General features: G+C 38.6%; 3 protein-coding genes across 4 annotated transcripts; 2 read left to right on the top strand and 1 right to left on the bottom strand.

The window, feature by feature from the left end:
• The first annotated feature begins 365 nt into the window (after positions 1-365).
• LOC113695279 (transcription factor RAX1) lies at positions 366-2,240 on the top strand. Its single transcript, XM_027214311.2, has 3 exons — positions 366-835; positions 944-1,073; positions 1,325-2,240. The coding sequence occupies exons 1-3, from the start codon at positions 700-702 to the stop codon at positions 2,010-2,012; spliced, it is 954 nt and encodes a 317-aa protein (XP_027070112.2). The 5' UTR covers positions 366-699; the 3' UTR covers positions 2,013-2,240.
• A 2,826-nt stretch (positions 2,241-5,066) lies between these two features.
• LOC113694811 (uncharacterized) lies at positions 5,067-8,855 on the bottom strand. Of its 2 annotated transcripts, XM_027213691.2 has the most exons (5): positions 8,386-8,853; positions 7,345-7,445; positions 6,727-6,843; positions 6,538-6,639; positions 5,067-5,348 (listed from the first exon to the last, which is right to left on the bottom strand). In XM_027213691.2, exons 1-5 carry the CDS (start codon positions 8,612-8,614, stop codon positions 5,178-5,180), a joined length of 720 nt encoding a protein of 239 aa, XP_027069492.2. In that variant the 5' UTR covers positions 8,615-8,853; the 3' UTR covers positions 5,067-5,177. The 2 variants fall into 2 exon arrangements, with proteins under 2 accessions (XP_027069492.2, XP_027069494.2); XM_027213693.2 differs by lacking the exon at positions 6,727-6,843 and having other exon boundaries at positions 8,386-8,855.
• A 947-nt stretch (positions 8,856-9,802) lies between these two features.
• LOC140008297 (probable CoA ligase CCL7) lies at positions 9,803-13,499 on the top strand. The gene is made up of 6 exons (XM_072052192.1): positions 9,803-11,123; positions 11,384-11,573; positions 12,405-12,550; positions 12,886-12,953; positions 13,033-13,135; positions 13,263-13,499. Exons 1-6 carry the CDS (start codon positions 10,104-10,106, stop codon positions 13,374-13,376), a joined length of 1,641 nt encoding a protein of 546 aa, XP_071908293.1. The 5' UTR covers positions 9,803-10,103; the 3' UTR covers positions 13,377-13,499.
• Positions 13,500-14,197: the final 698 nt, after the last annotated feature.

Below are 14,197 nucleotides of genomic sequence, written 5' to 3'. Positions count from 1 at the left end.
TAATAATTAATATGGAAGGGTACTCTTGTCCTAAAACATAAAGCCGGGGCAATGTGTCTTTTAATTAAGTTATCGAGGTAAAGTGAAATTGAGAGTAAAGTTTTAAGATTTAACGCTTTTAACCTTTATTTATATTCACGCATATCTCGAAAATGTGGTAATTTCTTTATGAACCCTCTTACTAGTACTAATTGATATACATCGATCCTCTTACTTGAAGGTTTAATTTTATGAAGGCGAGCTTCTGACTTGGCCAATATACAGCCAAGTAAAACATGACGGTTGGACCAATCATTTGCGGCCGGGGGCAATTTTCGTGAATTGGGTGGCATAATAAATTGAGAAAGCAGGCCTTGGATTCTTTGGGATATAGAAATCGACGGGGGGCTTCAGTCGCTGCTGGGTGGCGTTTGTTAAATGATAGAAAGTTTTGTCCCGGCTGATGACGGAATAGCGAGCTATTATACAAAGTGATAATTGAAATCTCGAGTCTGTTGTTTGACTTCAGTATCTCCCCCCCGGGTAAATATACTAATATATATGCTGGCTGTCCAAATAAGGACATGACATCCAAAGCAAAGAAATTAATCCACACACACACACTCACACACTCAAGCATTTCAAAAGCACTCTATATCTCGAAAGAAGCCTGGATAGAGAGAAGCAGAAACAGGCACAGAGTGTAACCACCAGAGAGAGATGGGAAGAGCTCCTTGCTGTGACAAGGCGAATGTGAAGAAAGGACCTTGGTCCCCTGAAGAAGATGCAAAGCTGAAGGAGTACATAGAAAAGTCAGGGACTGGAGGGAATTGGATAGCTCTTCCACAGAAGGCTGGTAAGCCCACTTACGAATTTCCGTGTAATTACAACACTGGTATTTGTTATGGTTTGCCAGCAGTTGGTGCCAATGAATGAGTCTTCTTCTTGGCATAATTATGATCAGGGCTTAGAAGATGCGGAAAGAGTTGCAGATTGAGATGGCTTAACTACCTCAGGCCCAACATTAAACATGGAGACTTCACAGATGATGAGGATAGCATAATTTGCAGCCTCTTTGCGAGCATTGGTAGCAGGTACAATCACCAGCCTTTGCCTTGTTTTTTACTATTTTTCCTCCAGATCTTGCCCATATTCATATGTTCTGTATGATTTTAATTATTTGCCACTACCACCCAACCCCCCCCCCCCCCCCCCCAAAAATTTTTTTTTTCCCCTTTTCCTTGAACCTATGTTGTATCAATAAAAGAAGTGAAGAAGTAGGTTAAAGTTCCTGCTCGGACGGTCCTTTCCAATTTGATCCCATATTGCAAATACAATGGTGCAGGTGGTCAATAATAGCAGCTCAATTACCAGGCAGGACGGACAATGACATCAAGAACTACTGGAACACCAAGCTGAAAAAGAAAATAATGGGATCTCACAAAAAATGCCATCAACCCAGCCCCTACGCATCACCATATTCGGGGTTTGAGCCTGCATCTTTAACATCATCACCATTTTCAGCTCCATCACCATCAATATCATCGGCGTATCACAATTATCACACCACCACCCAATTTAGGTCCCTCTCACGCTATGAAACTTTTTCATCAACCCCGCCAAGTCTGTTGAACGCTAATTGTTCTTCAATAAGTACCGGTTTTCAAGAAGGTCAACATATGGGTGGTTCCATGCACAGTTACCTAGTTCAAGACAGTAGTCTCCTAAGGTTCGGAGGTGAAGCTAGCTGTAGTTCTTCAGATGGCAGCTCCACAAATCAGAACAGCTACGGCAAAGAGGTAGAGCATGATTTACAAAACTACCTCTGCAGCACTGGTGTTGATCATGAAGATCAGAAGATTATATTCAACAGTGACGTCACTATTGAATACGCTGATCATCAGAAGCCATATAGTGAAAATCCACTGGATTATAGTCTTGAAGAGATTAAACAACTGATTAGCACCAATCTCTGCAACAACTTCTTCGTTGATGAAAACAAGACAGATGAAAAGGTGGCATACTACAACTGATGCCGACTGTTGCAGGTACAGTCAGAAGGTTTTGAAGGGAAGGATCATGAATCACGGATGGTGTTGATTCGAGGTAGTCATTATTAGGCTTCTCCATTCGTGGGGGTTAGGACTTTTGTGTATTTCGATGAAAACGTACACCTTTTTTGACAGTACATAGTTAGTGATGAAAGTCCCCATGTCCATTTTGTTTTCCGGGAAATGATCGATCGACGTGTTATTGCTGTCTTTAGCTGATCCAAAGTTATTTAATTTCATGAAAACTGGAAATGGCATCATTCTTCAAGAATCAAACTACTTCGATGCTCAACATGCACAATGAATCCTTCACCGAGAGAATAATTTAATTATTGGTTTAACTTCTTTTTTTCCCCCTATAAAACTGGTCAAGCTCAGTGCGGGACTTTTTCTGGGCTTTTAGAGTTATTAATTCCAGAATCTTGTGACTAATCTCACCCCTGTCGGAAATCCTTAGTATACCTCAAAGAATCAGTTATGAGGTGATTAACAAGTCTGAGATGAATTATTGACATCCCAAGCCAACCTCGGTCAATTCACGTACCATTTTTCAAAACTAGAATTGAGAGGTTTCCCAAGAAACTCTTTTCATTGCTGTTTTTTCCTTTTTCTATGCGTACATGAAGTATACTTGTTGCCACTGATTAAGATGCCTGTTTTGTGAATGGATTAAACATGAACTAATGTAACTGGACTGCGAGGGGAAGTCGTGTAACATTAGAATTAACCAAAAGTTACAAATATTATACATGTGAGCCATGTTTCCATCATCTATTACTGTATGATTAGGACTTGTGGGGTTTAGGCTTTTTAGTGGCAACATGAAAAATCAATACGTGATAAACAAGTCCAACTTGGGCTGCCTACAAAAATGTACGATCTCCATGCATGATGGTTGATGCCTCCTGCAAAATCAATGCATTGACCTCTTCACCATATTTGTTTGCTTCTACACAGGACAAGAGTAAATTATTGGGACTGCCAGCTATAAGATATGCTTGGCTCGGCTTTGGCCACTGGGGAAAGTGGTTCTCTAGGCATGTCTTTTCTAGTGGAGTGCAAAAGGTCAAAAGGTACTACTAATAGATAAAGAAGATGATCGTGTCCTTTTGCTTGGTAATTATATGCCTTTTGCCATGTTTAACATACTCAAAGATAGAAAAAGTGATTGCAAGAACTACTGTACTTTCGATGCCTGTTTAAAAGCGGACAGCAAAACTTGAAAATGCATTGGCATGATCTTTCTCTTAGAGGGGGAAAAAGTACGAAAGTTCGGATGTTGATCAAGATACAGAGAACAGGTGAGCGACATGCTAATCCGAAAAGCAATAGTGATCACAGTACTAATTTATAATATTGTTTTGTACTGGTCACAGAAACTTCAAGTTTCCTGAAGCTACTTCCTCTGCCTTTCTGAAAACTTGAAACTGAAAAGTAAAAACATGCTATAACTTGTTATAGCTCGTTTGATTTTTATGTTTTTTTTGAACTACATGTCACAAGAAAATGCTCACTCTGTGAGTGGTGAAGCAGTGATCAATCTGATGTAGGTACGGGTGCAGAATAATCACATCACAGTTATATAATTTCTGAGGTAAGAGTGACGAAGTTTTTTCCATCGACTTTGCATGCTAGAACAAGTCAATCTTCAATACAGGGCTCCTTTTCTTTCCCCCCCCCCCCCCCCTTTTTTTTTTCCTAATTTTTAGAAGAATTCAGTACATGGCTTTGACTACTTAAAAAGAATTTGATTTCTAGAACAAGAATAAATGTTTAATAGAGTTTAACATGTCCAAGCAAGGGAAGTAAAGAATCCTCGCAAGTTCCACTCTCCCTGCCCTTTTACTGCCAAGTACCATATTTTTTTTAACTATTATGGGCTTGTTGTGTATTAGGAGGAGCAACATTAATTGATTCGTGAGATTTAGATGATATACAGCAGAATCAGACTACTAAACAAGTTGTGATATTTCCTTTTTTTATTATTGCGGGTCCTTAAATGTTCTATCCCCATCCACTGATCCAGATGACATAAAGTAATCCCGTGAAAGCAAGAGAATTTGCATGCTACGACAGGTGAAGTACGAGGGTGCAAAATTGTTTTTTTTTTTTCTAATCATTTAAATATTTTACCATGCAAGTAAATAGTACGATTTTGGGTCCAAAATCGCCTTTTTGATCAATCAATATCTCAAGACCCGAATAAAATATTCGTTTTTTTTCTGTTAGTTGTCTTGCACAAATCAAACAAAAGATAGTTAACAATACGTGTGGGTCAGTTTGATTGTTGAATCTGGATAAGGGTGAAAAAAAAAAAGCAACCCGGGGGCCAGGGACAGATGACTACTACAACACCCGTTACAGATGGTAACACCCCAAAAACACTTGGAATCCTCGGTGACATGTTTTTCTATGCCAATTCAATGCCACTTATAGTATTATGCCAAATGTTCTGTTATTATTTACACTTTAATTTTCTAATAATTCAACTTGGTTTGGTTTAACATAAGTGTAAATAATAACAGGACACTTGACACAATATTATAGGTGGTATTAGATTGGCATAGAAAACATGTCACCGAGGATCCCAAGCGAAAAACCAACAAGTTCTTGTTTGTGCAGCGCTGGTAGTAGATGCTGTTCTACATTCTGTTCCTGAGGTCGTGACTAGTTGGTACCCAAAAGAATTGGGCTTCCGCAGTGGATCAGGACTTCCCACTTTCCTGTTTTCTACAGATAGCTATTACTCTTTAGTTGGGTAGGCTGGCTGATGTACTTGGTCTTTTGACCCTGTACAACAATTTATCAGCTGATCAATTAATTTTTTTTTTTTTTACGACAAAAAACACGAGGAGGAAGAACACAAGGACTCAAGCCCTTCGCTTCATTTGCTTCCAGTTGATTTTCTTTCTTCATTTTATCTATACATGTAAATTCTTCACTAGATTAGCAATTTTCAGTTGAGCAATAAGAGTAACTTAATCATCAAGATGTGCATTGAGAAGGATTGTGGAGAAGCGCTGACAAACATAAAAATATCACTGCAAACAATGAGGGGAATCATATTGACATCAAATGTACATCTTGAATTGTCCTATACACAGAAGCAGATGATATTATGTACAACTACAAACAATGGTAATTCATCTACACAAAGTCCCACTGCCAATATACCTTCTCCACAATCCCTCCACCACTCCGAACTGCAAGGTGGAGTGTTTCTGAGGCAGGGGGAACACCCCAAAGTAGGGGTACAGCAACAGTCATGGTTAGCTTTTCATGCAGACCGCCTTTGCTTGCTTTTTCTGCGGCAACAACCTGGATGTCGCATTCGACACTATTAGAATGCGTAGAAGATGAAACTGTATTTCCATTTCAACATGTATAAAACAGACACATTTCAAAAAGATTCAAAAAAAAATTTTTTTTTTTCCATAGACATCTGGGCTTATTCCAAATATGCTAAAAAATGTGAAGTAATAGTGCTCACAGCTTATTAATGTCTAAATAATTTCCCTTGTCACTTTTTATATTCACGAGGGCACACAGAACCAAAGTGTGAAAACTACAGAAAATACAGATCTAGCATTGAGTAGGTAAAAGTAGAGCAAACAGCAAACACTATAGATCGCTTACTACACCGGACCAGTATAAGGAACCTCTGCTACATACCTTCCTTGCAGTTCTTAGAGAGGCCGATTCTAAGATACCTATTATCCCATAAGAGTGCAAACCATGGCTCAACTTACATCATCTAAGTCTCCACAAAACGTCAAAAGCACCAGTTATTATAGCTAGCAATGCCTTTTCACTATCAGATCAGATAAATGTCAACAATTAGCTTCCGTGCATCTTCAGGGATAACTCTCTCAAACATTCGTCTCACTTTGTTCACATTCAAAACCCTTAGCTTGAATAATGATGTCTAAAATCCAAGTAAATTGTCTCAAGTGCCATACTTCAGTGACTTCCATTGCTTATTTTCTCTAGGAAGTGGCTGGTCAGTGCAAAAGAACCAAACTTGCCAGAGTCTGGTGTACATTAACTTTACCCATCCAAACCCCCCCCCCCCCCCCCCCAAAATTCTTCCTTTACCCAAAAAAAAAAAAAAAAAAGGCAACCAGACAGAGCCAACAACAATCTGGGAAACCAAAAGAATAGATCAAATATTCCTGTAACCATTCCTATCCAAAGGAAACCTGGAAAAGTCACAAGACAGCTAAATATATGCACCAATCAAGTAGCTCATATTCCCATGACATATTCCACAAAAGCACAGAATTAAAATTTTAACTCATAAAATGACATATTTGTGCATACATAAGGATTGTGTGAAGTTTTCTCATCTCAAACAGAATTTTATTAGATACACAAGATAATAAAATTAAAGCTAAAATTTTTTATTTAAATGCAAAACATACAAACTTAGACTCAAGAGAGCTCCTTAAACAATATGTCACTAAAGATTGCAAACATTATGAGATATTGCAGGTGAAAAGAAAAGTACCTCTCCACCATGCTCCAACACAGTGTCTTCAACGACATCACTGAGCATCTCAACGGAACGACAGAAGCCAAAAATACAAAGCCTTCTACCCGTGTCAAGTCCCTATTATCAGCCAAATTTCAATTCCCTTAAATTCGATAACAAAAGTACCAGACAGTTGTCAAGTCAAATGTCAGGAGGACTGCATACATTTGTTGCTGCAATATCAAAGAGAGCACCCAAGCACAAGCCTTGACTAGGATCCATATAATCACTTTCTTGAAACCGTTGGATTCTTTGTAATGTTTTAATCTTTTCATACTTCTTCTGCATAGAGATAAATGTGATTAGCAAAATAATTCGATTTTCAAAAAGATTTTTTTCTCAAGCATGCATACTTGTGCTGCACAAGCACAGAGAAAGAGAGAGAGATTCCACGAACTGACTTGAAAAAAGGAGTCCAAAGTGTAATCAGTTTCTTATTAAATTTTCCATGCTTGATTTGAGTTTCCCACGTCAACATTCATGCCACAGTAGTATGCACTGTGGCATAAACCCAAATCGGCTAACAAATAAATTTAAAAAAAAAAAAAGGGGCTGCAGTTTTTTCTCAGCAGTGAGCTGATAGCCAGTACAAAGAGGCAGCTTTAGTATAATGCAACACATTCCAGAAACAGATACATCACACCAGAAAAGGAATTTCTGACAACACATTCCAGAAAAAAATACATTACACCAGAAAAGGTATTAACATGGTTTCTGACAATACCATGCACTTATTAACCAAGAAAAAAAATTAAGCAGGAAAGGCAGAAAGCATTGACATACGTCACTGGAAGTAATTCGCCGTGGCACCAGATTTCCTCCTATTTGAATAAGCCCATCAGCAGTGAATAATGTGACTCTCTCTTCGGGAACCCATTGAATGGCTGCAAATCCACAGCAAGAGCTTTACAAAATCCACAACAATTAGAAGAAACAAATCTCCCACAATTGTAACAAAATTCACAACAATCAGAAGGAACAAATGCTCCGACAGCAAATCCACAACAATCAGAAGAACAAATGTCCCCTGCAAATCCAGAATAAGAAAAGCTCCCCCCTAATGCCAAATGTCCCATAAAAATCAGAAACAAATCATGATAGAAAAGTACCTATCTACGTGCTTTGCATTATAAAAATGTAACTCCACCTAATTTGTAATATTTGTCTCTCCAATTTGCCACTGTCAAAAGTTTCTTTTTTGTCCCTCCCTGTAACTTAGTTTTTCATCTCCCATTCCTCGTATTCAAGAGCTGATAACAAGAATCCAAACAAACTAAAGAATTTATTTTTTAAAGAGTTCCATTCAACAAAGTTTACCAGAAATTGGACCTGTCCCATACCATCAAAGGGCATCAGAGCGCTGGGCCACAGAGATAACATAGTACAGTTTTCATGGTCGATGTGTTCGAGTTCTGGAGCGTAGATTGGGCACATAACCTAAATCTGATCTTACTCCAGGCACAGCAACTAGCCAAACAAATGATTCTACTTCCAACTAACTCATATGATAGATGTTACAGGCACAAAAAAATTTCACCTTTTGCCTTCATTTCTGACCAAGAAGAAACTAATTAATTGATGTATTGATAAAATCAAGAACACGCATAAAAGAAAAGAAATGGCTAATAAAAATAGATTCGAGAAATCACATTTATATTATTGCGACGACCCGCTAAGGACAACGGAACTAGCAGAAAGTGGGTTTTTATGATCCGATAAAGAATCAAACTATTCCATAATTCAAGATGAAAAGTTGCAGGGGTACAACACATTACAAAATAACAGACCGGTGGAAAAAAAATTATATATAAAAAAAGAACGTACATGAGTCGCCAGAATCAGAGGAGGATTCCCAGGGATAGTGTCCAAAGGCGTCATCGCCTAGAAAGTGGCCCGAACCTGAGGCTTTTGGGACGAAGCGGAACGACCGAAGAGGTAATTGTTTACTACTAAAAGATGGGAATTTAGAAAGAGGGGCAAGAATAGTTGTATCTTTGGGGAGACAAATTGAGGAAAGCGCGGAAAAGTAGATGACTGATGTCTCGCCGGGCATTCTGCACACTAACAAAAAACCGAGAGAGGGAAAGGAAGAGGAATCTGAGGGAAGGATTCTCCCGTCGGGAATTGAGAGATACAGAAAAACTGGGAATTTCTTGTCTGGAGGGGGAAGAAAGAGAGGGAGACGGATGAAGAATGGGAAAGGTGGGGAATTTGACGCCACATCCCATACGAGAAGCGAGGTTGCCACGTGGACCAGAAGACGGTTTTCTTTCCTCCCTTACATTGGGTGGATGTGGGAACAATTTAGAGAGCCCGGTTTAAGACGGTTGGTCCCCGTATAAGACTAAAGGGTTAATTCTAATAAACCACCGCAAAAAGTGTCTCTTTCTCACATAACCTTTTTGGAATCAATAGATCTACCGTACTATTACGAATTTCTCAATCATGCATAATTGGGTCGATAGCTCAAGTTTAGGCTGAATTTAGCGCACATGAATTGGTTAACTAACCAAATTATCCTTCCCATCATATATATATATATATATATATCCGTTTAGATTGACCTATTTTTCAAAAACAAGTTTTTTAAACACAATGTTACATTAATACACAAACAAAAACAACTAAAAAAAAAGTACTTAACCATACACCATATCAAATATTTCAAAAAACATCTATAGTAAAAATTTTTCATATATAGTAAAATATTTCATCAAAAATACTTCCAAAAATAGCTAATCTAAACGAAGCGTATAAAGGGCCAAAAGCCTTTCACATGCTATGTAAAATTTCACAATATATAGTTTTGAACAAGCTTTTAAACTAATAAAATAAATCAAAATGAATTGTGAAAATTACAGTTATAAAATTATATTATACAGTGTCCTCAAAAATTATATATGTTTTCGATACATTTTGCAATTATAAGGAAAACACCGAAAAATGTAGCCATAAGATAATATATAATAAAATAAACTTCAATTGTGATTAACGAAATTGGCCATCTCAAGTCTAAACTAATTGGGAGTCGAAGTTTGCATGATTAATTGAAGGCTGCAACGTGAAATACTTCAGCCCTCGTTATTATAATTCCTGAACAAAGAACTTCACAATTTCCTTCCCCTCTCACTGATTTAAATTCGTCCTTACGAAATGTAATAATTAGTAATGCCACCAAATTTTCTAATCCAATTTCGGATTCACATTCTCTTGTCTTTCTTTAAGTTGGAATTACTTGAATAGTTTCTTCTCCCTCGTCTTTTGTTGTTGGATCCTCTTTTACAGTTTCCAGGATCAGTCAAAGCTTGATCGGCGAAAACTAGGCAGATCATTACTATTGTTATTATTCATTTTCATCAAATCTTCTTAGTGGATACGTTGCTTGTCTTTTTAACTAAATAATTTATAACAAGAACAAAGCCGTGAAGCATTACCGATCATCATCTTCCTCTAAAGATTCAAGAATCCCAAATCACTGCCGCAATGACAACGCCATTCTACGGCAAAGATGGGATCTACAGGAATCCCAAATCACTGCCGCAATGACAACGCCATTCTACGGCAAAGATGGGATCTACAGGTCCCAAAAGCCACCCGTTGTCCTTCCAGAAGACCCCAACCTCTCTATGGTCCCATTTCTCTTCAGGAACTTCCCATCCCTTTCTCAAAGCACTGCACTAATTGATGCCGGCACTGCTGAATCCTTCACCTTCTTTGATCTCCTAACCCAAGTTTCCAAGCTCTCGCATGCCCTCCTTAAGCTCAACATCAACAAGAACGATGTTGTTCTCATTTTCTCCCCAAATTCAGTTCTTTTCCCCATATCATTCCTTGCTGTTGTCGCCATTGGTGCCATCGCCACCACTGTCAACCCACTGTATACCATCAATGAGCTATCAAACCAAGTCAATGACTCCAATCCAAAACTTATCATCACTGTCAATGAACTGCATCACAAGATCAAACACTTCAATCTACCTTGTATTCTACTAAGTCCTAAGGGATCATTTGATGCGGCTGATTCTTACAATACTCTGTTTTGTCATTACTCAGATTTGATTAATTCAACATCCCCTGCATCGTCCGATTCACTGTGGTCATCAGCTGTACAAACTGATGTTGCAGCTCTTCTGTATTCATCCGGGACAACGGGTAAAAGTAAGGGAGTTGTTTTGACACACAGAAACTTCATTGCCACAGCATCAATGGTGACACGAGATCAAGAATGTTATGGTAACTCCAAGAACGTATATTTATGCTTCCTTCCCATGTTTCATATATTTGGATTGTCTGTGGCTGTATATGCACAGCTGCAGAAAGGGAATACGGTGGTAGTGATGGAAAGGTATGAGATGGAGAAAGCATTGCATGCTGTTGAGAAGTATAAAGTGACGCACATGTATGCTGTGCCACCAGTGGTGGTAGCTCTGGGGAAGCAGAAAAAGGTGGTGAGTAAGTATGACTGCTCATCATTGAGGGAAATTGCATGTGGGGCTGCACCTTTGGGGAAAGATGTGATTGAGGAATGTGCCAAGAATTTCCCTCAAGCTGTGATTGTTCAGGTGATTTTTTAGGAGTTCGGTTCAAAGACCTTTCTAACTTGGACTCTTTTATGGGATGATCCTAAATATGAGTCACTCTGCTAACGTTTTGAACTGGCATTGAATTACTACTTACTACTCATAAGAACCAGAAATTCTAATTTCTTTGTCTCGACTCTCGAGCAATAGGTAATGATTAGTAATTCGCATGCCAAGATTCAGCAAACTTACGTATTAAGTAAGTGGACCTGAAACACGCTAGAAATGTTAACGTCTGGCAGGGCTATGGGATGACGGAAACATGTGGAATTATTTCAAGAGAGGATGTAAAGACAGGACCTCCCCATTCTGGTTCAACTGGAGTTCTCGTTCCTGGAGTGGAATGCAAAATACTGGATGTGGATACTGCAGAACCTCTTCCACCTTTCCAAAAGGGGCAGATTTTGGTTCGTGGACAGAATATGATGCAAGGTAGACTTTACATTCAAAGGTGAAACTCTGGTCACAGCAGATTATAAAAAGAATGTGTAACTCCGTTTTTGTTGTCCAGTTTGGGTATTATATTTTTGCTTGCTTAAACCATTGCAGATATTAGTTAGTGTTCTTGAACTATATGGTGTTTTTGCAAAATGGTCTTTTAACTGAGTTGTATAATGGATTTGGCATTAGATATAGCGCTTATGGCTGTCCTCCAGATATTCCTTGTTTCTGGAATGACATGCTAGTGATTGAGAATTCAGAACTGCTTTACGACAATATATAGCCTCCAGTTCACCAGATCAGACTTGCTGCAGCTATCCTCAAATTTGTAGCTTTTGTGCTCAATCTGCTGGGATTTTGTCCGTGGAACTTGTCGTTATAAGCAGAAATTAATGCTAACGATAAACAGGAAATGTTACGTATTGCTGCTCACAGATCTTCCGGATCAGTGAAATTGCTTTAACTTATTATCCAGAAAGCTAGAGGTAAAACTTGAACCAATAAGCAGTAGAACCATAAGAAAGAAGATGAAGTCCCCAAGCACTTGAAAGGTCCCAATATCCCACTCTATCAGGTCTCAGACTAAATTATTAATGGGCTAATTCTCGACAGCACTCAAACCTCACAGAAAACGATTTTAACCTATAGTATCCGCTTCTTGATTTTGCATTTGATTATAACTCCAAAAAGATTGCTGGTAGTGTAAGTGCATAACCTCGACTAAATTTAAAACATGCTTTGGGTATTTATCTCCATTTGGATTTCTTACTCCTTGTCCATGGACAGTTCAATTACTAAAGTTATTAACTTGTCTTTGCATAGGTTATTTCAAAAATCAAATAGCCACAAATGAAACCATAGATAAGCAGGGCTGGGTGCACACTGGAGATCTTGGCTATTTTGATGACAAAGGACTATTATATGTCGTGGACAGGATCAAAGAGCTTATCAAGTATAAAGGCTTCCAGGTTTATTATTTAACTCGTGTCATTAATTGGACCCATGTTTGTGTTATACTCAACTTACAATCGCCAAGGAGTATTGCTGTTAGATCATGTTTTTAGTAGTTATGAATGATGTTCTACATATAAAGCTTCAACAAAATCGGCCCAGTTCACTGACTGAAACCTTGAAATCGGCCCTCTTGAATGAATGAGTTTTTACATGCATTCTTGCAAGATCCGGAAGAAGCCTAGCAGTGGTTAATACTCAGTTGAATTCTTTGTTTCTCATTGAGACCGTTATACCGTAATTTCATCAGATTTTCCTTATAAATAATGTCCATTTGCTACGTTTTACTCAGGTGGCACCAGCAGAACTTGAAGAGCTTCTGCTAACTCACCCTGAGATATCAGATGCTGCCGTTATACCGTGAGTCTCTTCATTAAGATATATAACTTCTGAAAGATAAATGTGTTCTCTTGAGCTTACAGGCAATTCTCCTTTGCAGGCTCCCAGATGCCGAAGCTGGGGAAATCCCTGTAGCATTTGTTGTTCGTTCATCTAATAGCTCTCTAACCGAAAGGGAAGTTCAAAATTTCGTTGCAAAACAGGCAAGGCAGCTCTAGAGCATTATTAAGCTGATAACATGCCACTTTAATTTGCTCACTGGTTTGTTGCTGCATTGTAATTAAACACACCTCTAGATATTGATCAGTTACACTCTTAACACTCTTGCAGGTTACACCATATAAGAGATTGCATAGAGTGATTTTCTCTCGAAGCATTCCCAAGTCAGCCTCAGGGAAGATTCTGAGAAGAAAGCTCAGACAGAGAGCTCAGTCAAACTTGTAGATGTTTGACTGAAGGCTATATGGTTTTGTTATAAATGCTTTCTGGTATGTTGTGGTTGAATAATTGTGACTTTCTTCCCTCTTCACCAGTCTTGATGACTTAACTGCTGTTTAATTTATGTAATTTCTCTTTCTTTCTTATCATCCCCCTCCCAAAACCACGAAAAAAAAAAACAGTCTTGGTGACAAATTAGCAGAACATCCACTATAAATGCCTGTCTATCTATCTATATATATATGCAACTTTAGTTACATCATCGTGCTTCTTGTCAAGTAAATTCCACGAGAACATAATATTCAATAGCAATAACAATGCCGAAATTAAACCACTAATCCAGACTTAAGCATGATTAGGAAGAAGTTTTCGGGCAATGAGGATGCAATGCAATGCTGTCTTTTGCTTTGAAATATTCTTTTAAACATCAAGCGCAGCAGAGTCCGAGTTGGAACATGTATGTAACTTTTTAACTCTAGTCCATAAGAGACAACTACTGGAATAGAAGCCTGAGATTGTCGGGGAACTGAGACTGAAATGTTCCATGAATGAATGCCGGGGCTCCAAAGTCCAATCCTGGTAGGTAACCAAGCAGCAAGGGCGGACTAATTAGCAGAGTGTTTTTGAGTACTGAGTCTACTTGTTATTTGAATGTCTCCCCCTTTACTTAGCAACTGACACAATCAGAAGAAAATGCTTCTGCTTCTGCTCCTGCTATTCTGCAACCTTGGCCCCTCCCAACCACCACGCGCACTGGTCCGTGATGACCAAAATCTGTATCCATGAAGGCACTTTATGAAGCCCGGATCATTGACGAGTTCTTTTCC

Source organism: Coffea arabica, chromosome 6c (assembly GCF_036785885.1).
Source record: "Coffea arabica cultivar ET-39 chromosome 6c, Coffea Arabica ET-39 HiFi, whole genome shotgun sequence".
NCBI classification, from domain to species: Eukaryota; Viridiplantae; Streptophyta; class Magnoliopsida; order Gentianales; family Rubiaceae; genus Coffea; species Coffea arabica.
This window is presented reverse-complemented; position numbering and strand designations above follow the sequence as displayed.